Source organism: Giraffa tippelskirchi, chromosome 2, assembly GCF_054371585.1.
Source record: "Giraffa tippelskirchi isolate mGirTip1 chromosome 2, T2T-mGirTip1v1.2.pri, whole genome shotgun sequence".
NCBI classification, from domain to species: domain Eukaryota; kingdom Metazoa; phylum Chordata; class Mammalia; order Artiodactyla; family Giraffidae; genus Giraffa; species Giraffa tippelskirchi.
Window position 1 is genome coordinate 67,459,744 of NC_137276.1, and position 24,975 is coordinate 67,484,718.

The window sequence follows — 24,975 nt, forward strand, 5'->3', positions numbered from 1 at the left end:
GCCATTGCCTTCTCCGTTCCAAACATAAGCAGGTAGAGACAAAAACGTACTGAGGGAGAGTGGTTTTGCTAGTCCTAAGAACAGATACTCCCTAGAAAGCACAATGGGCCAATTTGAGAAAGTCAGCTGAAACTGGTAGAATTCTCACATTTAAGGGTGATTGTGAGGAGCCAGAGGTAAAGTGTGAAACCAAATACCAAAAAAATTAGAATTCAAGAAATTTTGCTGAAAAAGCCTGAAACAGTCTGGGCCCAAATGAACTTTCAAACTAACAAACCAATGCTTCCTTGCAGGGACAAAGCCCTGCACTAAGCAGAAATTATTGGACCTAAAATTCAAACTGAGGATGACAGGGATCCCAGAAGCAAAGGAAAGAGATGACTCAGATGAAAGGGAAGGGAAAAGCAACCAGAGCTCAAAAAGTGGGAGACGTTTTTCAAACAGCTTTATTGAGATATACTTTTTAGACTGTATTCTTAAATACTATCAAAAATAAAAGAGGCAGCTCTAGACCTGTGAAGTGAGAAAACTATTCTGACCCACAGCTCCCCATCAAAAGTTTGAAAAAATTCCATCTAAAAATGAGCAACAGAACAGGTTATGGTTAAATACTATAGAAAGTAATTATAAGGGGACAAATAAAAATATTCACCAAAACAACAAAAGAGCTCTAGAAAGGCATGCCTGCAAAACAGATAAAGAGTATACATTATATTTCTGCATGAGCTAAAAGAAAATTTTTAAATATATGATATAGGAGAGAACAAGGAAAATCAGAATGAAATAAAGTAAAATATGGGATGAAATGACTCAAAGAAGTAGAAATAAAAGGCAAAGACTTTTCACAAATGAAGACTACACTGGAAAGAATACAAGACTGATTAAACACAACAAATGATGCCTTAATTTTGAAAAGTTTGAAAATTTAAATAAAGATTAAAAAAATTTGTTATCAAGTGATAACGGAGAGAGGAAAAAAGAGCCAACATATGTATAATAGGAGTCCTTGAAGAAAAAAACCAAAGCAATCAGACAAACCAAATACCAGAAAAATTAGAATTCAAGAAATTTTGCTGACATTTAAAAATACATATCTTTGAAACTATAAATTGTGTGCACTGAGCACCCATAAAAAGTGAACAACACTGAAATATATTCTAGTGTAACTACTGATTCTTAAAGAAAAAGGAAAAAATATTTTTGTATTCAGGCAAAAAAGCTAAATCAATCACTTATAACAGGAAAAACTCAGACTGGCATCAGACTTTTTATAGTATGCTTTATTCCAATGGAAAAGATATTTAAGATACTGAAGGAAAAGGTAAACCAAGAATTTTAAATCCATCCAAAATGATTTTAAAGTTACAAGCAAGCTATCATCAATAGGCAGTATTATTTTCATGAGCCTTTCCTTGGGAATCTTCTAAATACTAAGTGACAGCAAAAATGACTGAAGAGACATTGACACAAAGGCCAATGGTGGTGTTATCAATGGATGTTAATATCATAAAAAAGGGAAAAGAACTAGATATTATATATCTCCTGATGGAAGAATATCATCTATGAAATAAGTTTGCACAAACAAACCTACCTGAATTTATAGGAAATACAGAAAACAGAAGCATACTGTTTTCTGTTAAATGCTATCACTCATGAAAACTTGGTTTCTTAAAATAATAATTTAAAAAGCTATAAGAAGAAATAGAGGAATCCATGTATTGAAGAGATTTAATGAAATCACTTATTTGGATTCAGATTAAAAAAAAAAACAAGCCATAAAAGAAAAAACAAAGCATGTATGCATGAGGCAATTGATAATTTGAAGACTGATATTTGAAGATATTAATTACTATTAATTTTTTACATGTCATCAACAGTATTGTGAGTTTTTAAAAAAATAACCCTTTTATTTTAGAAATACATACCCAAATATTTCTGGGCATAATAACATGTTATCTAGTATTTGCATCAGAATAATTCAGGAACAAGAAGTGAGGGGACATTTGGATAAAATAATTGTTACAGCTGAAAAACGAATACACAGGGGCTCATTATACTGTCAACTTCTGTATATGTCTTAGATAAGTTTGAAATTTTCTACTATAAAAACTTAAAGAAGACATAAGGATTTAGTGTTCTGACCCATTCATTCAGTAAATATTTGTGTTTCAACTTATACACAACTCTACAACATTACCCACTCTTATCCATAGAAACTCATCGTTTCACTCTTTTGTGTTTTCAAAATCACATTTGCAAAGTCTTAAGAAAACTTCTGATGAAAATGGATAGAATTCAGGATTTTCCCGGTGGTCAAGCAGCTAAGACTCCACATGCCCAATGCAGGGGGGTGGGTTCAATCTCTGGGCAGAGAACTAGATCCCATATGCTGCAAACTAAAGATCTCACATGCCGCAACTAAGATCCAACATAGCCAAATAAATAAAGAGTTGCAAGAGAATTTAGAAATCATATATTAAAAAAAAAAAAAAAAGACAGAATTCTATCCTGACTTAACAGATCATGAGAGGCTGGCTCTAACGTCTTTCTGAATTAGACTCAACTCTAAGAATGACAATCAAACCTAGACTACAAAGGACATGACTTTTTTACTCAGTGATTCATAATCTATACTCTCAATTAAAGAAAGCATGAAAAAAGACTTACCTGTTTTATGTGTGGATTCATGGCCATTTCAGTTACATTCTTTTTGGTCTCACAGAAGATAATAGCCCTCCCTTCAGACCCACTGTAGACTTGAAGGACATCTCCAATAACTGCTGGCCTCTGAGACCAGTGGCACTGGATGGCCAAATGCTTTGAGGAAAGAAAATATCAAATATCTGCTTCATTCAAATTATTGAAAAGATTTCTTTTCTACTCATTTCTATTTGTTCAAGAATTGGTCTTCCTGGAAGACAATAAGACAGTGATACTCCCTGATGCCATTTTAAAACAGCCATCAACAAGTGAAAGGATAGGCAAATTGTAGTACACTTATACAGTGGAATACTATTCAGCAGTTAAAAGGAACCAACTACTGATCTATACAACAATATAGATGAATCTCAAGACACATCCTAGGTGAACGAAACCTTACAGAAAAAGAGTACACACAATACGATTCCATTTATATGAAGTTTTAGAACAGGCAAAACTAATCTATGCAAGGGAACTGGGCAGGGGCAGGGGGAACTTTCTGTGATGATTGGTATAGTATTCTTTGTTTTGATAGGGGTTTGGGTTGCACACATGCATGAATCTACCAAAATGAAGCAAATGTATGCTTAAAATCTTGCATTTTGTTGTATGTAAATCTTGTCTTAAAAACTGTAAATATTAGGCAGATAAACCTCAGAAACATTATCCTAAGTCAAAGAAGTCCAACACAAAAATGCCACACGTTGTAATGATTACATTTATATGAAATATTCAAAAGAGGTAAATCCATAGAGAGAGAAAGAAGATTGGTGGCTGCCTGGGGCTAGGATAAGGTGGGAATGGACAGTGACTGCTTAACAGCTACAGGATTTCCTTTTCAGGTAATGAAGTGTTTTGGAAGTAAATAGAAGCAATGGTTGTATAATACTGTGAATGTTCTAAATGACTCTGAATTGCACACTTCAAAGTGTTTAATTTTAGCTATGAGAACTTTACCTCAATTAAAAAAATTGTGAATATTGAAATCTAGCTAAAGATATGCACACTAAAATACTTATGGGGAGGGAATTCAATGTCAGTTCAGTGGTTAGAACTCCAAGCTTTCATTGCTGAGGGCAAGGGTTCAATCCCTGAATTAAGATCCTGCAAGTGGCACAGTATAGCCAAAAAACAAAAACAACTTACAGGGAAGTATACAATTTCTGCAATTTGAAGTAAATTAAAAAATCAGATAGATATAAGGGATGAGTAGACAGGCAATAAGCAAATACAGCAAAATATTACTGGCAGAATCTAGCTGATGGGTACATGGGTGTTCACTATAAAATTCTCTCAGCTTTCAGTGTTTGAAAACCTTCATGATAAAATGTTGAGGAAAAATCTACTGTAACATTTTATGTCTACACATTTTAACATACTATGTCTCAATAAAATTGTTTAAAACAATTAATTATTGAACACATGGAAAACATAGACAAGCACAAAGAAGAAAATTAAGAATCATCTGTACCAGGTAAATCAAAGTCTTGCTTCTTCCTCTCCACCTCTCAAAAGTAAAAATAAAAAAGCAGGGCTTCCCTGGTGGTTCAGTAGTAAAAAAACATGCCTGCCAATGCAGGACACTAGGGTTCAATCCCTGATCCAGGAAGATCCCAATCGAGTGCACCACAACTATTGAGCTTGTGCTCTAGAGCCCCAGAGCCATAACTACAGAGCTCACGTGCCACGACTATGGAACCTTGCATGCCCTAGTGCCAGAGTTCTGCAACGAGAAGCCAACACAATGAGAAGCCGCATACCACAACTAGAGAGAAGCCCCCACTTGCTGCAACTAGAGAAAAACCCATGCAGCAACGATGACCCAGCACAGCTGTAAGTAAAATTTTTAAATATCAGGTTGGTGCAAAAGTAATAATGGTTTTTGCATTGTTGAAATTTGCTATTTGATATTGGAATACATTCTAAATGAGGTTATCTTACACATCATTTTACTGTGCATTTCTCACTTTATGGGTTTTTTTCCTAATAACTTATTACTTATTTTATACTTATTTTAGACTATGGAAATGTTACACAAAAAAAGCAAATTCGAGCAATTTTCTTATTTGAGTTCAAAATGGGTCATAAAACAGCAGAGACAACTCACAACATCAACAACACACTTGGCTCAGGAACTGCTAATGAGCATACATACAGTGCAGTAGTGGTTCAAGTAGTTTTGCAAAGGAGACAAGAGCCCTGAAGATGAGGAGCACAGTGGCTGGCCATCAGAAGTTGGCAACAACCAATTGAGAGGATTATCAAAGCTGATTCTCTTACAACTGCATGAGAAGTTGCCGAAGAACTCAAAAGTTGACCATTCTATAGTTGTTTGGCATTTGAAATAAACTGGAAAGGTGATAAAGCTTGATAACTGGATGCCTCATGAGCTGACCAAAAATTTTTAAAAAATCGTCATTTTGAAATGTTGTCTTCTCTAACTCTATGGAACAAACAACGAACCATTTCTCGATCGGATTATGACGTGCAATGAAAAGTGGATTTTATACAACAACCAGTGACAATCAGCTTGGTAGCTGGACTGAGAAGAAGCTCCAGAGCACTTCCCAAAGCCAAACTTGCACCAAAAGATCACGGTCATTGTTTGGTGTCTGCTGCCCATCTTATCCACTATAGCTTTCTGAATCTTGGCGAAATCATTACACCTGAGAAGTATGCTCAACAAATCGATGAGAAGCACTGAAAACTGCAACGCCTGCCACCAGCATTGGTCAAAACAAGGGGTCCAATTCTTCTCCATGACAACACCCACCTGCACATTGCATGACCAACACTTCAAAGTTGAACTATGAAGTTTTGCCTCATCTGCCACATTCACCTAACCTCTTGCCACCGATTACCACTTCTTCAAGCATCTTGACAACTTTTTGTAGGGAAAACGCTTCCATAATCAGCAGGATGAAGAAAATGCTTTCCAAGAGTCTGTCGAATCCCAAAGCATGGATTTTTACGCTACAAGAATAAGCAAACTTATTTCTTGTTGGCAAAAATGTGTTGATTGTAATGGTTCTTATTGTGATTAATAAAGATGTGTTTGAACCTAGTTGTATTGATTTAAAATTCACAGTCCCAAACCGTAATTACATCTGCACCAACCTAACAAATAAATAAAAAAAAAAAGATCCTGAATCTGATTAAGCCTGACAATCTAACCGTCAACTCACAGGAAAATTAAAGCAGAGGAACATGTTAACTAACACCCGAGCTGCAAATCAGCAAAACTGAAACTATGGGAAACTTGAAAGACAATCAATCTTTTATTCAATTAAAAACTGCAAAGAAAAGAAGGGACAGAGGAATCTATATTTAAAAGATTTAACAGATGAATGGATAAAGAAGATATATACGATGGAATATTACTCAGTGATAAACAAGAAAATGAAACCTTTCCATTTTCAACTACATGGATGAATCTAGAAAATGTCAGACAGAGAAAGACAACTACTGTATGATCTCACTTATATGTGGAATCCTATAAAACAAAGCAAAAAAAAATGAAAACAGAAACACAGATACAAAATACAACACAGTGGTACTGTTTTGAAGTGCCAAAGTGGCGGGGGGGGGGGACTTGAAACAGGTGACAGGAATTGACAGGTAAAAACTTCTAGTTATAAAATAAATAAGCCACAGGGATGCAATATACAGCATAAGGAATATCGTCAAAAATATTGCAACAACTTAGTATGGGAACAGACGGTTATCAGATTTATTGTGGTGATTATTTCATAACATATGCAAATATCAGATCACTATTTAGTACACCTGAAACTAACATAATATTGCACATCAACTATATTTCAATTTTAAAAAAGAAAAAGATACAGTGAATAAACATTCAACACAAGAATAAAAAAAGAATTAAGATACATATAGACCAGTAGCAATATAAGGATCTTATGTGAATCCATATTCAAAAGAACTACTTACCAAAAAAAGGACAACTAGGGTAATGTGAACACTAGGTATTTAAAGATATTTTAAAGAACTGGTTTTTTCAACTGTGATGGTAACTTTGTGGGTTTTTTTGTTTTTAAAGAGCTCTTCTTAACCAGAAGTAATCATTATTATTAGTTTGATGCTTACCCTTCCCACCTATCCACCTATAAATATCTAAAGAATCTATTTAGGATTATTTGTGTATCTTTTAAAATAGTATGACTCTGTACTTAGAATTTTGTAATCTGGTTTTTATCACTCAAATTCATTCTTTTTAGCCATTATGTTGTGTTTATAGATCATACTCTTGTTCATCTGGACTATTTTTATCTACGTACACATATATGTACATCTATCAAATGTAAAGGTGACATATGTGATACATGCTTGTCAAAAATAATGCAAACATTACCTTAATTCTTTTAAAAAAACATACTACAAGTTTAAATTTTCACAGAGTCAAAATTATAAAGCTTTTCCTTTATGGTGTCTTCTATCTTTATGTCTAGAAAAGCCTTCCCTCCCTAAAATCAAATAATGATCTACAAACTGCTGTAAATTATTTTATGGCTTAACTTTTTTAAATATTGGTGAATACTGTTGGTACAGGATATGAAATGAGGATCTTTATTCCATTTATTATGGATCTTTATTCCATAAGCTTTAATAAAAAGGTGTTAGGTGTTTTATCCTAACACCAGCAAACTGTGATCAATCACCTCACTTTTCACATTCTACATACTTTAAATCTGTCCCTATGGATATTTGTATCTCTCTCCTGTTGGGACTTGCCTCTTGGCAAACTTTTTCCCCTATTTTACTCTGCTCCTGAGTCTTCGACTACAGAAATACCCAGGCATCTTACTGACTAAGGACCAAAGTCAAAAGATTTGGCCTGAATTGGTACCCAAAACATACGTTTAGCTTCAACAAATTTCAAAACACCAACTAAAAGCTAAAATCTATCACAATGGAAAGCTACTTACTTCCACAGTTGTTGCAGCCTTTTGAGTCATTTTCCCAACAAGGTCAACCTGTTCATATCTGGATTTCATGTATTTTTTCGCAACTTTGTATACCCACTGTGGGCAAGTTGCAGAAAAAAGTAAAGTCTGAGGATTGTCTTCAGAATCTTAAATAAACAAAAAGAATTCAAACGCTTTATTTCTTAATATCCCACAAGATAGTCAGCTCTTAAAAATCCCCCCAAACTTCAAAGAAATAATGAGAAATTCAAAACTTGGGGTGAATTTTGAACTTCACTGCAGTTATTAAAACTTTCAACTTTCAAAACTGAGGGAAAATATGAAGAAAACTGAACCGAAGAGGAAGATGCAAATTTAAGAAAGAAGAATGAGCAACAAAATCAGTAAAATAAGTTAGTAAAACTACTTCTATAAAATAATACACATAAGAAAACATGGAAAGCGAAGAAAATGGTTAATGTATACTACTAAACATTCTTGTTCAGGAAAAAGAGATACCAAATACTTTTAGTTTTGTTAGAACACTGGGGACATATATTAATATTAAAAATTATAAAATAAACAATTCATAAGCTTTTAGATAACAGAATAATTGCTAAATGTGCTTATTTTGAATTAGTATATACCAGTTTTGTAAGACTCATGGAGAATGTCTTCAACTTGTTCAGCAAAACCTAAATCTAACATTTGATCCACTTCATCAAGCACAACATGGCGCAGTTTAGAAAGATCTAATCGGCCGCTCTGCAGATGGTCTTTGATACGACCTGGGGTCCCAACCAAGATGTCAATACCATTTCGAATATGATTAACTGTGAGAGGAGAGAAATATCAGTAATATATAAAATTCAAATATAGATTTTCACATCATACTCTTTTTTAGATTTCAGTAGCAAATAGATCTTTGTGCTACCATCATATATAGTTACTCACTTTGGCTTTGATATGATGTTCCACCATAAAAACATGCCACACTGAGTTTCCTAGTTATATCTTTGAAGTCTTTGGCTACTTGGTTTGCCAGTTCTCTTGTAGGAGCCAAAACAAGTACCTGAGCAAAAGGTTTATAAAACAAAAAGATAAATTTCTATAGACCTCTAAATTCAAACTGAGACTTTTTAAAGATGCATTTAAAACTAGAAATCTCATCATTAATGTCATAGTATTTAAAGACAGAGCACAAACAACAACAAGGATGGCTTATGTTTATTATATCCTCCTTTATTTCCTTCTGGAGAAGGAAATGGCAACCCACTCCAGTATTCTTGCCTGGAAAATTCCATGGATAGGGAAGCCTGGCAGGCTATATAGTCCATGAGGGTCACAAAAGCTGGACACAACTTAGGGACTGAAAACCACCATTACTTCCTTCAGATCTCTTTTCAAAAGTCACTTTCTCAAAAAGATTCCTAACCTTATTTTCATATCTTCCCAACCCTGATTAACCATTTCTTCTTAACACTTATACCATATAAAATATTTATATTCTACATATTTGCTCACTGTCTACCTTGCCCACTAAAATATAAGCTCCATGAAGGCAGGGATTTATGTCAGTATGAGCTACTATATTTCCTGGACTTCAAACAGTGCCTGGCACAAAACAAGATACTCAAAAAATATTTGTTGAATGAATGAATGTCCAACATGTGCCATTTTTTAAAAAGAAATAGTTCAATTTATTTAAATTGCAAGTAGCACATAAAATTGAATTTGTAGCTAGCACCAGAGAATGGAGGGCTTCCCAGGTGCTGCTAGCAGTAAAGAGCCCGCCTGCCAATGCAAGAGTTGTACAGAGATGTAAGTTTGACCCCTGGGTAGGTAAGAGCCCCTGGAGAAGGACATGGCAGCCCACTCCAGTATTCTTGCCTGGAGAATCCCTTGGATAGATGAACCTGGTGGGCTACAGTCCATAGGGTCTCAAAGAGTCAGACACAACTGAAGTGACTTAGCACGCACACACCAGAGAATGGACTTAACTGTTTGGTGTTTAATGAGAGAAGCTTCTTCTACACAGGATTCCAAGAGACTTACTAGTTTTATTAAGCAAATAAAACTCATGCTTCAAACAGGTTATACAGAAATTCATTTACACTTCATTTCCCTTTTTTTATATTTTGAAACTGCAGATTTAACAAAAGGTAGCCATAACCTTTCTATGTACAGGGTCAATTATAATTATGCAAACAGTGCTTAACACGATTTAATTTAATCCGCATACAAAAAAACCTATGATGTGGTATTATCTTCCCAATTTTACAAATGAGGAACATGAGTCTTAGAGAAGTTGAGTCTCACCCAAGATCAAATAGGTAGAAGTGACAGAGCTGGAATCTCCAGTAATATCCTTCTAGCATAAAAGTTTTAAAGATAGTGTTGGGATTGTGTCCTATTTCTATTACTTTCAGTCTTCCTAATTTCACCTAAGAAACAGAACTCCCTAAAACAGATTTGTCCTGTTCCAAGACCATTAATTATAGTCATATATGTGAATTTACTTTCACACTATTTGGGGATCCCCAGGTGGCTGACCAGGGACTGAAACTGTGCCCCCTGCAGTGGAAGCCTGGAGTCTTAGCCACTAGATGGCCAGGGAAGTCCCAATACTGTTTTTTTCTTCTCTACTTTTATGAACCTGAAAGTGAACACAGGTTCTAAAAAGGTCAAAGTTTAGGCCAAAATTTCACTAGGTCCTCTCTGTTCTTTACTACTGATATTATTAAGACAGATCTTCAGTATCATTTCTATAATATTCTTCGAGTCAATCAATAAAATAAATATTATCTACTGAATGACCAAATAAATCAATAGCTCTAGCAAAATCACTGTTTAAAAGCAAAGGTTAGGGGGGGAAAAAAAGCAAACATTAGGACTGAAAAAAGAAGAAATTAGATATGCTGGCTTCATAATATACAGTTACCAAAGACATCTATGGATCCACAAACATTACATTCATATGCAATAACTCACTTTAGCTTCACTTGAGATTTATCTTAAAAATCAAACTTTTGATTTAGGCCCCAGATTTTTACTTTATGCCCCAGGAGTAACTTTTCTATCTTTGGGGCACTTGAACTTAAGACCAGTATACTGTTTCTTTCTCTTTTTTTTGGGCCATGCCATGCAGCTCGCAGGATCTTAGTTCCCTGACCAAGGACTGAACCAGGGCCATGGCAATAGAAGCACCAAGTCCTAACCACTGGACCACCAAGAAATTTCCAAGACCAGTATATTCTTTCTTTCTCTTTCCATTAGAGTAATGTTTAAACCTTTTACTCCCTATAATAGTTACCTTTGGTGAGCGGCTTTTTTTAATTGTCTCTTGATTTCTTTGGAGTCTTTCAATCAAGGGGATGGCAAAAGAGAATGTCTTTCCTGTTCCTGTCCGCGCTTGAGCAATTAAATCTTTTCCTTCATATACAGGACCAAAAGTCTTAACTTGAATAGGAAAGAGATATGTTACCCCTCGACCTGTAAAACGAGATTTCATTGAAATATTTACTTAACACTAGCATTAGGAAAAAATAAATTTATTTGAAATTAATATTTCTGATTCATCAACATCTGCCTAAAGATACACCACCTAGCAACATCTACAGCTATTCCTACCCCAAAGAGGAATTATTTAAAAATTGGTCTCAACTTTTAACAAATACATTTAATTTTTTAAAGTTAAAAACTGATCAGAATACCCAAAAAATGATGTAGAAATATTTGCAATTATAAAAGCTATTTCTCTATGTTTTGTACATTTACCTCTGGGTCAGAAAATGTACAAGAGTTTTCTACAATCTAGTTTTAGATTTTCAATTGCATATGCATTAAAATTCATTGTACCTTTCAGAAGCTTTATAGTCTCTTCAGAAATAGGGAAATTGGAGAAGGCTCCTTCTTTCTGTTCACGTGTTAGGGTCTGTCAAAATGAAATCAAAGTTCTAATATAGTTCATACCCAACTGGTTATTTAGAATCTTTCATGCATTTACTGCTTTTAGTTTTACTAAAGGAGCTAGCAAATCAATTTTTAGTTAGTACTTGCAAAAACTGTGTAACTTACAAGATAAATTAATAGGAAACTCTTTTAATCTCAAAAGTATCCCTTTAAACAGCAAGCTTATTTAATACATTTTCCCATAAAACATTTAAAAATGATTAACGCACCCATAAAACTTCCTTTAGACATACATTTACTACATAAATCAAAATATAATTCCACTTGACTAAGATATTACAGAAGAGTTATTCAGTAATGCCATATTCACAGATATAGATAGTATTAATTACAAGGTTAACATCAGACTATAAACCAGCCTCAAAAGAAACTAAGCAACGAGGAAAGTAAATTGTTTCTAAAAGTTAAGTAAGTTGTTCTATGAATCTAAAAAGCATATTTTAGTTCACTCATACAAGGAAAAGTTCCTGTTAGCTTGAAAATTTCTCTAACATATATATACAGGTTATACACATATATATATTATAATTTAACATCTATTGAAAACTTTGCGTAATAGTCAACACGTATATAGAACAAAGACAATATATCTACTTACGAACTTTATTATTGGTTGTTTAAAGAAAGTAATTACAAAAACATACACAATAGCAATTTTCAAACCAAGAACCAAATAAAAGACATAATATCAAATGCAAATGTAATCCATTTAAGCAAACCTAAATGCTGTTATTTTTTTAAGATTAAAAGAAAAAAATTTTATTACAAAAGTAATACATTTTCATTGCAGAAATTTTAGAAACCATATATTAACAGAAAGACATTTTAAAGTTATCTACAATCTAGCCAGCTAAAACCACATTTGAAACACATACTTGTCCAATCCTCACTCTAGGCATATATACATTTTTAAATTAAATAAAATCATACTGTATATACTATTTTGTAATCTTTTTTTTGCATTTAATAAGATAGACTGAGTATCTTTTTAACATACTTATGCTCTTTAGAATCAATGCATTCTATTGCATGAATATAGCAACATTTTATTAAACCGATTTGCCTACTATCAGACATTTAAGATGTTTAAATTTTTTGCTATTATCAACACCACCGTGATAAGATACTGATTCATACTACTCTGCACACCTCATGATTAGGTCTTTAGGAAGAAAACGCCTAAAAGCAGAATTCTTGAAGTCTAACATAATCTAAACAAAATAGTAAACAGTTAAGCCTATTACGGAGAAGGCAATGGCACCCCACTCCAGTACTCTTGCCTGGAAAATCCCATGGACAGAGGAGCCTGGTAGGCTACAGTCCATGGGGTCGCTAAGAGTCGGACACGACTGAGCGACTTCACTTTCACTTTTCCCTTTCATGCAACGGAGAAGGAAATGGCAGCCCACTCCAGTATTCTTGCCTGGAGAATCCTAGGGACGGCGAAGCCTGGTGGGCTGCCGTCTATGGGGTCGCACAGAGTCGGACACGACTGAAGCGACTTAGCAGTAGCAGCAAGCCTATTACAATAGAGAGCAATATAGCAGGTAAAAATCCTAACACAGCAGGAAGTACATTCCACTACTGAGCAACTCAGATTTGCAGGGCCTTCTTTAGATCAACTTACTAACAGATGTCAGTCAGTCAGTTCAGTCGCTCAGTCGTGTCCAACTCTTTGCGACCCCATGAACCACAGCACACCAGGCCTCCCTGTCCATCACCAACTCCTGGAGTCCACCTAAACCCATGTCCATTGAGTCAGTGATGCCATCCAACCATCTCATGTGCTTCCTGACAAATACCAAACTCACAAACTGCACCACACTGTAAAGCAAAGATTCAACATCTTCTCTCAAAGCTTCCCAAAGATAGCACATTCAGTTTAAATGTATCTAAATTAATAGCAACTATCAGATTTTTTAAATATAAAGAATTACTAAACACCAAGAGTTATTAAGAATCTCAAAGTTGTTTCTTTCTGAAGATCTGAATAACTTACTGACAATTTATTATGCTTAGATAAACCTATGAACTCTGCTAGAGGAAGATGCAAAAACAAATTGAATAAATTCAGTGCAAGAAAATACCTACACTAACAGATACTGATAAAAGCAGTGACCCAGGAATGAAGATTCTAAACTAAGCATGTTTTCTATACCTCCCCCCAAAATTAATACCCAGAGAACAAAGATCTTCAGATCATTTGTATATGTGTCATTTCTGCTTAAAAAAAGCAAACAGCTTTAAGACTGAATTACAATAAGACCTAAATATCATTTAAAGTTGCTATTGTTACAGAAGTACAAAAAGCAGAAGGCAAAATATACAATATCAAGAAGACTTTATGTACCCTGTTTTCAGAAAAGTCAAAATTTAATTAATGAGTACTGGTAAGGACTGAAGTAACCACAAGAATACAAGTAGGTGACCATCAATTAGCAATTTGGAAAATCTATTTAGGAACCCAATGTACAGGAAAGGTTTAAATTTGACCACCACTCCTCTCCACCAACATCTGCACCAAGAAAAAGGCAACATAGTGAAAAAAACAAGGGACAAAGGAAAAAAGGCTCAGGTTTCAGCTCTATAGATTCCCCAGTCCAACTGAAAGTATTGGACACTAAGCAGGAAATATTATAGAATCAATTCTAATTAGTCTATAAAAATCAAATTATCATGTATTTCAAGGATAATGTCAAATGCAAAACAAAAAATATCCATACCTCTTCTAGTTTATTATCACTTGATTTATGAGTAGAACTATTTAAAGATGACACTCGCTTTGATTTTTTTTCATGTTCATCAATATCTCCATTTGATAGATCTTTTCTTCTTGGCTTATGAGATTTAGAAAATTCATCTGAAAGTCTATCACATCCTTCCTCGGTGTCACCATTTAGCTTCTCTTTCATTTTAGCTTTTTTGGGTTTGGGAGCATCCAAGTCATCTGTAACACCATTTTCTCTTGTTTCTGATTTCTCATCTAAGTCATAATGGTGCCTTGACTTCCTTCTATCACTCTGTGGAAAAAAAAAGAAGCAGTGACAGGAGGGTCACAAGGTCTGCTTTTAAGACTCTAGAGAAGTTAGAGTATGACCCCCCCAACAAGCAAAGCTCAATTTATCGCAATCTTAAAAAGTTAGCTCGTAGAATTCTAGACTAGTTGCTATCTATTGTTTTCTTTCTCATCCCAACTCTTGCACTCCTAAGACTTGGCCTCTAGTCCCTCTCTAATCCCATTATAACATTTAAGGGAAACTGAAATAGTTCCTTTTCAGTAAAAGAATGAGAACTCAAGACTATAAATTAAAAAGCAAAAATTTCTAATATCTTCAAGAAAGAAGTTAAGATTTATTGAGTACCTACCCAGCACTGTGTAAAATGTTTTCAGCTTATCTTGTTTAAATCTTCATAACAACCCTATAAGGGAAGTACAGGTCCATAATCCCTTATCCGAAATTCCGATATCCATAATGCTCTGAAAACCGAAAGTTTTTTTGTAACTTATTTGGAGACAAAACCTTACCTGACCTCAAATCATTTTGCGGCAAAATTTGACTTCAAAAAAATGTAAAACTATTTATAATCTTTATTTATTCCATTCAGTATGAATATTCATATTTAACATTAAAGTGTTTGATTATAGGTTGGGGGCCCCAAACTCTACCGAGGTGTTACCCTTTTAAAAAGCCCGAGTTTTGAATTCCAAAACTAGCCTCAAGGATTTTGGATAAGGGATAGGGAACCTGTATTAGCTTTGCCATTTTAGATGAGGAAACAAGTTCTCAGATATAAGTAACTTGCCAAAGACCCACATATGGGATTTCCTGCAAGTGAAAGTACTATTTGACTTGAAAGCCCATTGTCTTTTCACATCATGCTTCCTCTCTGAACTCTGATAAATAGAAACCAAAGTATGTAATTTATATAAAACCATGACTGTTAATACTCCTATGGAAGAACAACCGTATTAGTAATCCCAGAAATTTTTTTAAAGTTTTTAAAATTTGGATAACAGAAAAAAAAATTTGGTTAACAGGACTTAATAAGAGGGAAAGGAGGTGGCTTTCTGCAACTTTAGTTTTGAAATGCCAAGCTAGTGGCCAGTGTTTTAATACTGGCAGACAGCAAGAAATGTTTTGGAAATTTAGCACTTCAAAATTACTTGGTCAAACATTCAAAATAAATTACATAGTAATGACTAGTCTTGCTAAAACTACCACCACCAAAATATTACCATGATTTACACAGTTTATACAGAATACTTTCACATACAAGTTTCTCATCCATAAAATAAAAGTTGCTATGAAAAATAATAACATATATGAAAATGCTTTGTAAACGTTAGAGCTTTACATTAATAACAGCTATACAGTTATATGTTACATCATTTAAACTTTACTTAACTGAACTAGCCCACATCTCATCAAACCAATAGGTTCTATAGAAAAACAAGATTATTTATAGACCCAGCCTTGGGGTTTGAATTGCTCCTGGGTCCTGCACTTCAGGGAGATGAAGCAAGGTAAAATGAGACCTGTAGGTCCAAGCCCAGCAATATCCCAAGGTGATGAAATACATTGTTCCGTATCAGATCCACAGTGCTCAACATTCTCCACTTTCTTGGCTTCCAAGACACACAATATCCCCTCTTTACTCTCTTACCTCTATCTTCTTCGATGTTTCCTCTCCTTTCTCCTTTTGTGGATGCTTAAGTCTGTGTTCTTTGTGTACACTTTCATACCATTTTCATGGCTTCAACATACATTTCCAGGCTTCCTTCCTAACCTGCACTCCAATTCTGAGAACCTAAGGCCCAGCTCTGTATCTCAACACATCCAAACCCAGTTACCTTCATCTCAATGCCAGACCACTATTTGAATGCTCTATTTCTATTAGCTGGTACCCTAATCTGTTTCCAAATCTTTCGTTATCTTTCATAATTAAAGGAAAATCAACGGGCACATCTGGAGAAACCTCAATGTGAAAGCTACCAATTTACAAAGATAAAGTGAAATACAAGCATGGGCAAAGATATAATTTCCCTCAAGAATCTTTGGGAAATTTGGGGGAAGGATACACACAGAAAGAATGAGCTAACTTTACAAGGAAGTGCATAATAAATGCTGATCAAATTATAAAGCCAACACTGGAACAAGACTTTAAGGGGGAATGAGATTACTGTATGTGTATACTGGAGTGGTTGTAACAGACACAAACTAAACTTTGACAGATAGACAGGATATGGATGCAAAAGGAGGGACAAGTATTTTTGGGGGAGCAAAAACTAAAATAACTGCTTGATGATTTCACTTACAGGAGTTATCTAGAGTAGTCAAATGCACAGAGATAGAGAGGAGAATGGTAGATGCCAAAGGTTGGGGAGACAGGGCAACTGAGGTTGATGCTTAATGGGCACAGAGCTTCAGTTTGGGAGAATGAAAAGTTTTGGAGATCAATGAAGATGATGTCTGCAAACAAATGTGACTGTACTTACTGCTACAAAACTATATACTTTAAAACAACTAGGGATTTCCCTGGTGGTCCAGTTGCTAATACTCAATGCTCTCAACACAAGGGGTCTTGGTTCAACTCCTGGTTGGGAAACTAGATCCCACATGCCAGGGCAGCCAAAAAAATTAATTAATTTTAAAAAGTAAATGTAAACTTTTTGGTACGTGTATTTTACCACAATAAAAAAAATAAATAAATAATTGCTTGGCTGGAATGGCAAGTCTACCTTGTTGACAAGGTCAGAAGGGTAGGTTCGGCTCTCTGGAGCTATGCAGAAAATTTTCATTCTTTGGTCAAGTGTCAGGCTTCAAATACTGCTTCCTTTCCCTCCAAAGCTCTGTTTCCTTTTCTCTAAGTCTCTTGAGAAGTGGGGCGGGAAGTCTCTGCAACTTTTCTAACAGACTCCTTGAGGGCAGGGACCTTCTTGGTGCCCAGCAAAGAGTCTGGTATAAATTAGGCTCAATAAATATTTGTGAATTGAATGAGAACACTAAGAGAAAAGCCTATTAATAATAATAGTAATAACAACAACAGTAATAATAATAACCCACATGATCTCCATCAGCCAAATCCTGGCAATGTTGGCTGTAACACTTTTCCTCAATCCTCTACTGACCCGTTATCGAGGTTTGTAAAGCTAAGATCGCTTTCCCCAAGATTCTCGCACACAGGACAGGATGACGGAGAAGTTACACATATTCAAGGCAATCGTTTTTCTGAAATCATCTTCTAAGACGGCCAACGAGAACCAAACGACAGGCCTCGCTGCTTAAGAAGAGTAAAGAATTGATTCCGCGATGAGAACTTGAGTCTGCCCATCTCTTTAGGCGCCGACGGGAAGGACTGGGGGACCACGGGAGGCTGGGCCAAAGCCCAGTGCTGCCCTTCTCCGGCTGGGGATGTGGAGGTTGGAATGGCTCCAGAGCGACCTCCCAGGAACGAGGCCGGCGCGAGGAGAGGCCCTCGGATGCTCCGGCCCGGTTGGTGACAGACCATCAGGGAGACTTCCCTCCCCGCCCAAGCCGGCGCTGCCCAGGAGGCGCGGCCCATCCTCAGCGCACCTTTTGCCTCTCCTTCCTTTGGCTCTCGGTCTCCTCCAAGGGTGCCTCCAGCTCCATAATGTCCCCGCAGAGGAGTTTCCCAGGCATCATTTGCCTCCACCGCTTGCTGCCGCCTCCCTCTGGGCACGGTGGCCACAACCACCTACGAGAAGCGACAGCGTGAAAGGAAGCGGGGGCTGGACGGCCTCCCGGCTAAGGCCGTGCGTCACTTCCGGAACACGCACCGCACGGCGGGGGAAAATAATCCCGGATACTCCCAGTTTAAATTCCTTCCTTGCGACGCCGGCTCCCAGCCAATCAATGCGAAGAGTCTCGACTGACCCACCCTTATTCTGAAATGATTGGCTTCTAGAGTAAAACCCTGGCCAATCTCCATAAAGGATACGCAAACTGGTTAGCATAGAATGTTCGGCTTTTTTTTTTTTCGCTTTCTCTCCCCCTCCCCCATTCCGAACAGTTCTCCGCAACAAAGCGGAGATGATTTGGAGCTTCCCAGCGTGCAGTGCAGGCGTTGGGGAGAACCCCAACGGTGGTGGAGCGTGGCTCACAGGCGCGACTGGCTGGAAGGAGGACATGCCCGTGCGAGAGCTAAGCGAACGCCACGCGTCGCGTACCTTTTCGCCGCCGGAAGCTGCAGGCCTCCGCCCCGCCCATTGCGGGGTGAGGCGTTAACGTCTAACGGCTACGCGCGAAGCCAGCCACCTAGCTTTGGTGCGAAGGGGCGTCGTGGGGTCTGCAACGGGGTGGGTGGGCTTGGGGTGAAGGCCAGGTCCGAGCAACCTTCCCGCAAGGTTTTGGTTGTGAAGTTAACCCTTTGTTCATTTTAGGTCCTTCCCACCCTACCCATTTGACATTAGAGGAAACTAACCCCCTAAAGGGGCTTCCCTGGTGGTTCGGTCGGTCAAGAATCCGTCAGCAATGCGGGAGACCCGGATTCGATTCCTGGGTTGGGAAGGTCCCCTTGGAGGAGGGCATGACAACCCACTCCAGTATTCTTGCTTGGAGAATACCAATGGACAGAGGAGCCCGGCGGCCAGCAGTCCATGTGTCGGCAAAGAGTGGGACAGGACAGAACGACTAAGCACACAACCCCCTAAGAGGGATTAATTTGGCTTAAGTCACACTATCAGTGGCACAGTGAGGACTAGAGAGCTCATCTCCTGAATCCCAGATGATTGCTTTCTCTGCCACACCAACCTGAAAGCTTTGAGTTTACCAAAACGTTTTGGGAAAGATGTTTCCATGAAACATAGAATGAATAATAGGGGAAATCTGGAGAAATCTAGGAAAGAAACAAGCCTAAAATGCCTTTGACAATTTATGTATTTGCAATGGATAAAAGGATTTTACTTATGGGGGTTAACTGACCGTGAGTTACAACCTTGAACAAAACTGGAAACCTTTTGATAATACAAAGGGCTAACTCTTTGGCATATGCCTTTTCTTACATTACTAGTGCTAGCTTGTTTTTTACTTTCTTTTCATAGCCCCTTTCTTTTTATCTCTTCATGATGTCATCAACCTAGCTACTCTTGAGTGGCGAAGAAACAAATTGAGATGTAGGTGCAGGGGCACTCAAAAACGTCTTAACAATGACTAGCACACCAGCTTTGTAACATGAGTATCAAACTTAAGTCTTCGCAACATTTCAGTTTGCTACATGTCCGCAAAGAGTTGGACACAACTGAGCATCTGAACTGACACGTCCTAGAGTTTGATTATTCGTCCTGAATAGCTGAAACCCCAAAGATAAATCTGTGATTGCTACAGGTCTTCTGTATAATTATGGGTTGGCCTGAAATCAGGGGCTATATGTTTATCTCAGGTGATCTTATGGATTCAGTACTGTGAACAAATGGGGTGTTCAGCTGATGGTGAAAAAGTGCTTCTCTCTTCCTAAATCATAATAGCTATGCATCTCTAGATTGGTGCTTTTCTAAAACCTTTATGTCCCACTCTCACACCCACTCCCAATTCTACCACTGTGAAGTCTTTGTAGCCCTACAGCAGGGTATGATGTGCATAGAAACACAGGAGTGGATGTGGCTAAGAATGTCACATGTACAAAATTGGGATAATCATAGGAATAGCTGTTATTATGGTTGAAAATCAAATACAGATAAAGTAAATTAGTGCCTCAACTATATTTGGTATTCATTGTTATGTTGGAGGTCATACAACAGGTCTGAAAAAGGAGTAGACTGTTTGAGACTCCCTAGGCAAGAGACTAATATTAGTATTTTTTAGAATAACCTTCTATGATTTGGGACACTCTACAAACCCTACCATTCTAAGCACCAAATTCATTGAATCAAAACTCTGACTGCTGTCTATATCAGGTGGAGAGGGCGACTGTGGGGTAATTAAACTGAGTCATAAATAACTTGACCAAAGTGTGGCTTAGCTGAAAAAAATTGGAGTACCACTACATATGTGTTCTCAGTGGGCATCAAATGAAAATGCTGGGAATGGAGATGACAGAATGGATAATTCTTTTTTTCATATTTGGTCCCTGTAAGTCTCAAAAGATTTATACAGATGATGAAGTTTATTGGGGGGAACACAAAGGAGGTAGAATGAATAAAATGTACAAGTAACTCAAAACGTAGTATTACTAGAACATCTTTGTTTTCCAAATATTTTGCCAGAGTTCCTGATACAATTTCTCAAAATTTGAGAGTTGGAGTGCCTCATCTGTTGCTCTGTTGTAACATTCCATAAGATTTTCCTTGCCTTGGTTTTGGCTCATTAAACTCTACAAAAACAAGATGATTATTTATAAACTTGCCTCTCTCTCTCTGGTCTTTCTCAAACCTTCGTGGGCTAGATTTTTATTTTTATTTCATAGTTAGAAAGTAGAAGGTAAAAGAACCACTTTGCCATCTTCATGTCAAGATTATGTGAGGAATTGAACCACCATTTTAAAATGTTAGTACATGGAAATAGTTTAAGGGGCAGCTACAAATGGATCAAGAGATGTTGAAGGCAGAGGTTGAGGAGAGTACTAAGAAGTAAGAAAATGAAAGAGGAAACGGAAAAGGTGGTTTCTACCATTGCTAGCCACATGACCTTGGCCAACTGTAAAACCTGGTTTTTTGTTAGTAAAGTAGGGGCAAAATGCCTTTCCTGCTGATAGTTCAAGGAATTGGGAGGATCCTCTGATATAACAATACAACAGAGATGATGTACAGAGGTACTTCTGTTTCTTTTAGCTTCAGGTTTTGACAGTGTTGGCAAGGAGACAGCTTTGAACATATTTATTTAGCACATGTATACTTATATATGTATCTAGCTCATAATTCAAATTATTTGGGAAAGCTTTTTAAAGGTTTAACCTTTGGAAGAAGGTCTGTTTCTTTAGTCAATTACTTTGTAGAAGCTTTGAATCAAACTTTCAATCAAACTGAGGAGTCAGTTTCTTCAGAAGAGGGCACCATTCCCCAAGAAATGGAATAGCTACTGCTAACCCACTGCAATGCTGGAGACCATGGTTCAATTCCTGGGTCAGGAAGATCCGCTGGAGGAGGGATAGGCTACCCACTCCAGTATTCTCAGGCTTCCCTGGTGGCTCAGCTGGTAAAGAATCCGCCCGCAAAGCGGGGAGACCTGGGTTCAACCCCTGGGTTGGGAAGATCCCCCGGAGAAGGGAATGGTTACCCACTCCAGTATTATGGCCTGGAGAGTTCCATGGACTGTATAGGCCATGGGGTCACAAAGCACGACTGAGCAACTTTCACTGCTGCAAAGGGAACAAATTTCTAAGATTTCAAGTGAGACAGGATCTGTAGAGGCCAGCAAGATAGTCATGAGTTTCTTTCTTTTTTTTTTTAATGAGTTTATTTTCTATTTTTTTAGCTTTACAATATTGTGTTTGTTTTGCCATACATTGACATGAATCCACCATGAGATTCTTTTTGATGTATCCTTTGGCCATTCTTGTTTCATGACTCTCATGTCTCTCCCACACTCCTTTTAGGCATTAGTCTGTCTTCCCCCTTCGTTAAAAGCTTTCTCAGGTAACTGTAGGATAGATACTCAAAATGCAGTTGATCCCAGTTTTTTCCCTGCTACAGCTCTTTCTACTCTTCCTCATGGAGCTGACATTGTGAAACATTCTATCTGCTAAATTGGATTTAGTAATAATTGATTCATGATTATTCTAATATAAGAATAAGGTACAAATGAAGCTTAACAATGCTTATCACACCAGCATGTGATAGGGTTGCATTACTGACCAGGTGTAATTTTAGCCACTGGCTAAGAAACTGATATTTCAGTTAGCAAGGAGTTGGGCAAAAGGTATGTACGGTTTCTGTTAGGATTATTTAAATATTGAAAATTGTTTACAGAAGCCAGCTACTCTGAGGATTCCAAGCGGTCTGCGTTCCCAGATGAAAGAGGAGGAAGAACATGATCTCACATTATATGACAAGCCACAATAAGCCCATGCTTTGCATATTTTATTCCTAACTATAGCATAAGGAATTAACTGAAAACTTGTTAGCCAAAAGCATAATACCTCCCCCAGGAATATCTGGATTTTGGTTAATCTTGCTTTTCTATAATCTTAAAGGACTGAATCTCTAAATGGAGGATTTCCAGACAACCTGGCAAAAACAAGAGACCTCTATAGTAGGCCATGTATAGATGAGTTTTGCGAATAAATATACAAAAATACACATATATTTGTAACAATATTAGGTGCCCTCCTGCTTTGGGCACTTTAAATAGATTATTCTCAAATCTTACAACAATTCTTAATAAGGTATATATCGTTACGATCTTCCTTTACAGATGAGAATAAATGAATTAGAGAATCTTTGGTAACTTTCTCCATCATACAGCTATAAAGGATTGGAATTACGATTTAAACTTATCTGACTCCTAAACTCAGGTCACAAATTCTGTTTCAAGAGAACAGTTTTCTCTCAGCAAACAGACAGAAGTGGGAAAGAAGATCATTAAGCAAAATTTCCACACACAAAAATTAATAATGGGAAAAAAATTCAAGTCACCCATTGTAGAGAATAATCTCCCAAACAAGAATTTGAGAACATGTACACTCATCTAATATCTGTGGTCTTATGTTGTGTTTTACAGAAGGGAGGTTTACTGGTTTCATAATGGGCTTCATTTAATACATTTAGAGAGTATCAAATGTATCTGACAAAACTAGATAGATTGGTCCCTAGATGTGCCCAGAGTCATGAAAGACTTTGGATTCCCCACTGTATTAAGAAAATTGTCCAGGTCCAAGATCAAAGAAGAGTAGTCGGTATTCCTTTTATCAAGGATTGGTAGGGAAAGTGCAGACATGGAGACCTGGAAGCAGTACTTGGGAATTTTGAGTGAGTTCAGTATTTCACAAGATCCTCAGTGAATCTTTTTCCCCCCTTTTTTAAAAAATTGGATATATTTTTATATAACCTTCACTCTACTGTTGGAAACAATCTTCAAAATCGTCTAATTCTGTCATACCTTTAAGAAAAGTACTGGAAATACCTCTACAACATACCCATCAAGGGATTACCAAGCCTCTGCTTGAATGCCCTAAATGGTGGGAAGTTCATTTGTTTACAGAGTCACCTACTTCATCTTCAGATAGTTTTATCTAATAAGTTCTTCATAATGAGCTGAATTTTTTTTTTCTCTTAACTTCCATTCACTGGTGCTGACTCCAAGCTGTAAGACCCCCTAAATCTTTGCCTCCCCTACTGGGCTTTTCTATCCAGATAACCCTTGGTACTTTGCCCAGGGTTTTTTTTAATATCCCAGTGACCACAGTTAATCTTGGAATGCCATGGTAGATTGGTCAGAGCCACAAAAACCAAATGTCAGGAGTGAGTGGTCCAACCACGGTGAAACGGGAACATCTGATCTCAGGTCCTCTGCACTCTCACAGGGCCTGGAGGCAGCTCGCCACAGTGCTAAGATTCATCATTCTGGCCTTCACTGTTACCTGGATGGTGAGAGCTGCAAAGTATTCTCTATTCAATCATCCTTGAGCTCTAAGGCTTTTGATAATCCTTAGAAACCTCTTAGAAGAAACATCCCCTCACCTGTTAAGTCAGCATTACCATCTACCCAACATGCTGAAACCAGTCTTGACTGCTCCATGTGTTTCCTAAACCCATAAGAACTGACCATTCTACTACATGGTCTGAAAAGACCTGACAGAAGAAATTCTGGCGAGGCTATGTAGGTCTTATGATGAACAAAAAGGATCAAATGTAGAAAATTATCTATCAGCCATCTTCCATCTTTTCTCTAAACCTCTTAATCCAGAACCTCCCTTTTACTCACAAGCCATCCTGCTTCCCTTCTATCTCCACCACTAAGAACATCCTGACTTCTCAAAGCCATTTTATGGATAGCCTCAAACATGGGGAGAAGCCAGAGAAACAGTTGAGCCATATGCCTACTGCCACAGGTATTTTGGATATTGTCATTCAATTACAGTATAGAGCCATTTCCTCATGTTAAAGCTGATCACAAAGAATATCCTTGGCAGCAATGATTGGATAGAAGGAATTCTTGTTGCAACCCAGTACCCAGTACATCTATATAAATTCTTTCTGATGATAAAAGACTTTAGTTGCAAACAAAGTATCTATGCACCTAAAACACTATTTTCTAGAGTTATGTGTTGAAATCTGGTGAGATCTGCTTACCGTAAATACTCGGCATTGATGTGAGTACAGAAATTCACTACAGGGTAGTAAATTAGCATCTTGTGTATTTGAAAAACTAATAAATGTCTGTCTGATAGTCAAGTTAATTACATTTAATTAGGAGAGCAATTA

The 24,975-nt window shown here is 37.0% G+C and overlaps 1 protein-coding gene across 7 annotated transcripts in view; it reads right to left on the minus strand.

The window, feature by feature from the left end:
* DDX50 (DExD-box helicase 50) overlaps window positions 1-18,390 on the minus strand; it is a 34,837-nt gene extending 16,447 nt beyond the window's left edge. For 2 of the 7 annotated variants that reach the window (XM_081568712.1, XM_081568704.1), the window contains exons 1-8: window positions 18,173-18,390; window positions 14,321-14,617; window positions 11,484-11,559; window positions 10,939-11,117; window positions 8,580-8,697; window positions 8,273-8,458; window positions 7,647-7,792; window positions 2,668-2,817 (exon numbers count right to left, since the gene is read on the minus strand). In XM_081568712.1, the coding sequence (XP_081424838.1) occupies window positions 2,668-2,817; window positions 7,647-7,792; window positions 8,273-8,458; window positions 8,580-8,697; window positions 10,939-11,117; window positions 11,484-11,559; window positions 14,321-14,617; window positions 18,173-18,262 (1,242 nt within the window). In that variant the 5' untranslated portion in view covers window positions 18,263-18,390. Of the gene's footprint in view, window positions 1-2,667; window positions 2,818-7,646; window positions 7,793-8,272; window positions 8,459-8,579; window positions 8,698-10,938; window positions 11,118-11,483; window positions 11,560-14,320; window positions 14,618-14,963; window positions 15,076-16,262 lie in introns of all 7 variants that reach the window. The other 5 variants (XM_081568719.1, XM_081568735.1, XM_081568752.1 and 2 more) reach the window with 5 other exon arrangements.
* Between the last annotated feature and the right edge of the window lie 6,585 nt (window positions 18,391-24,975).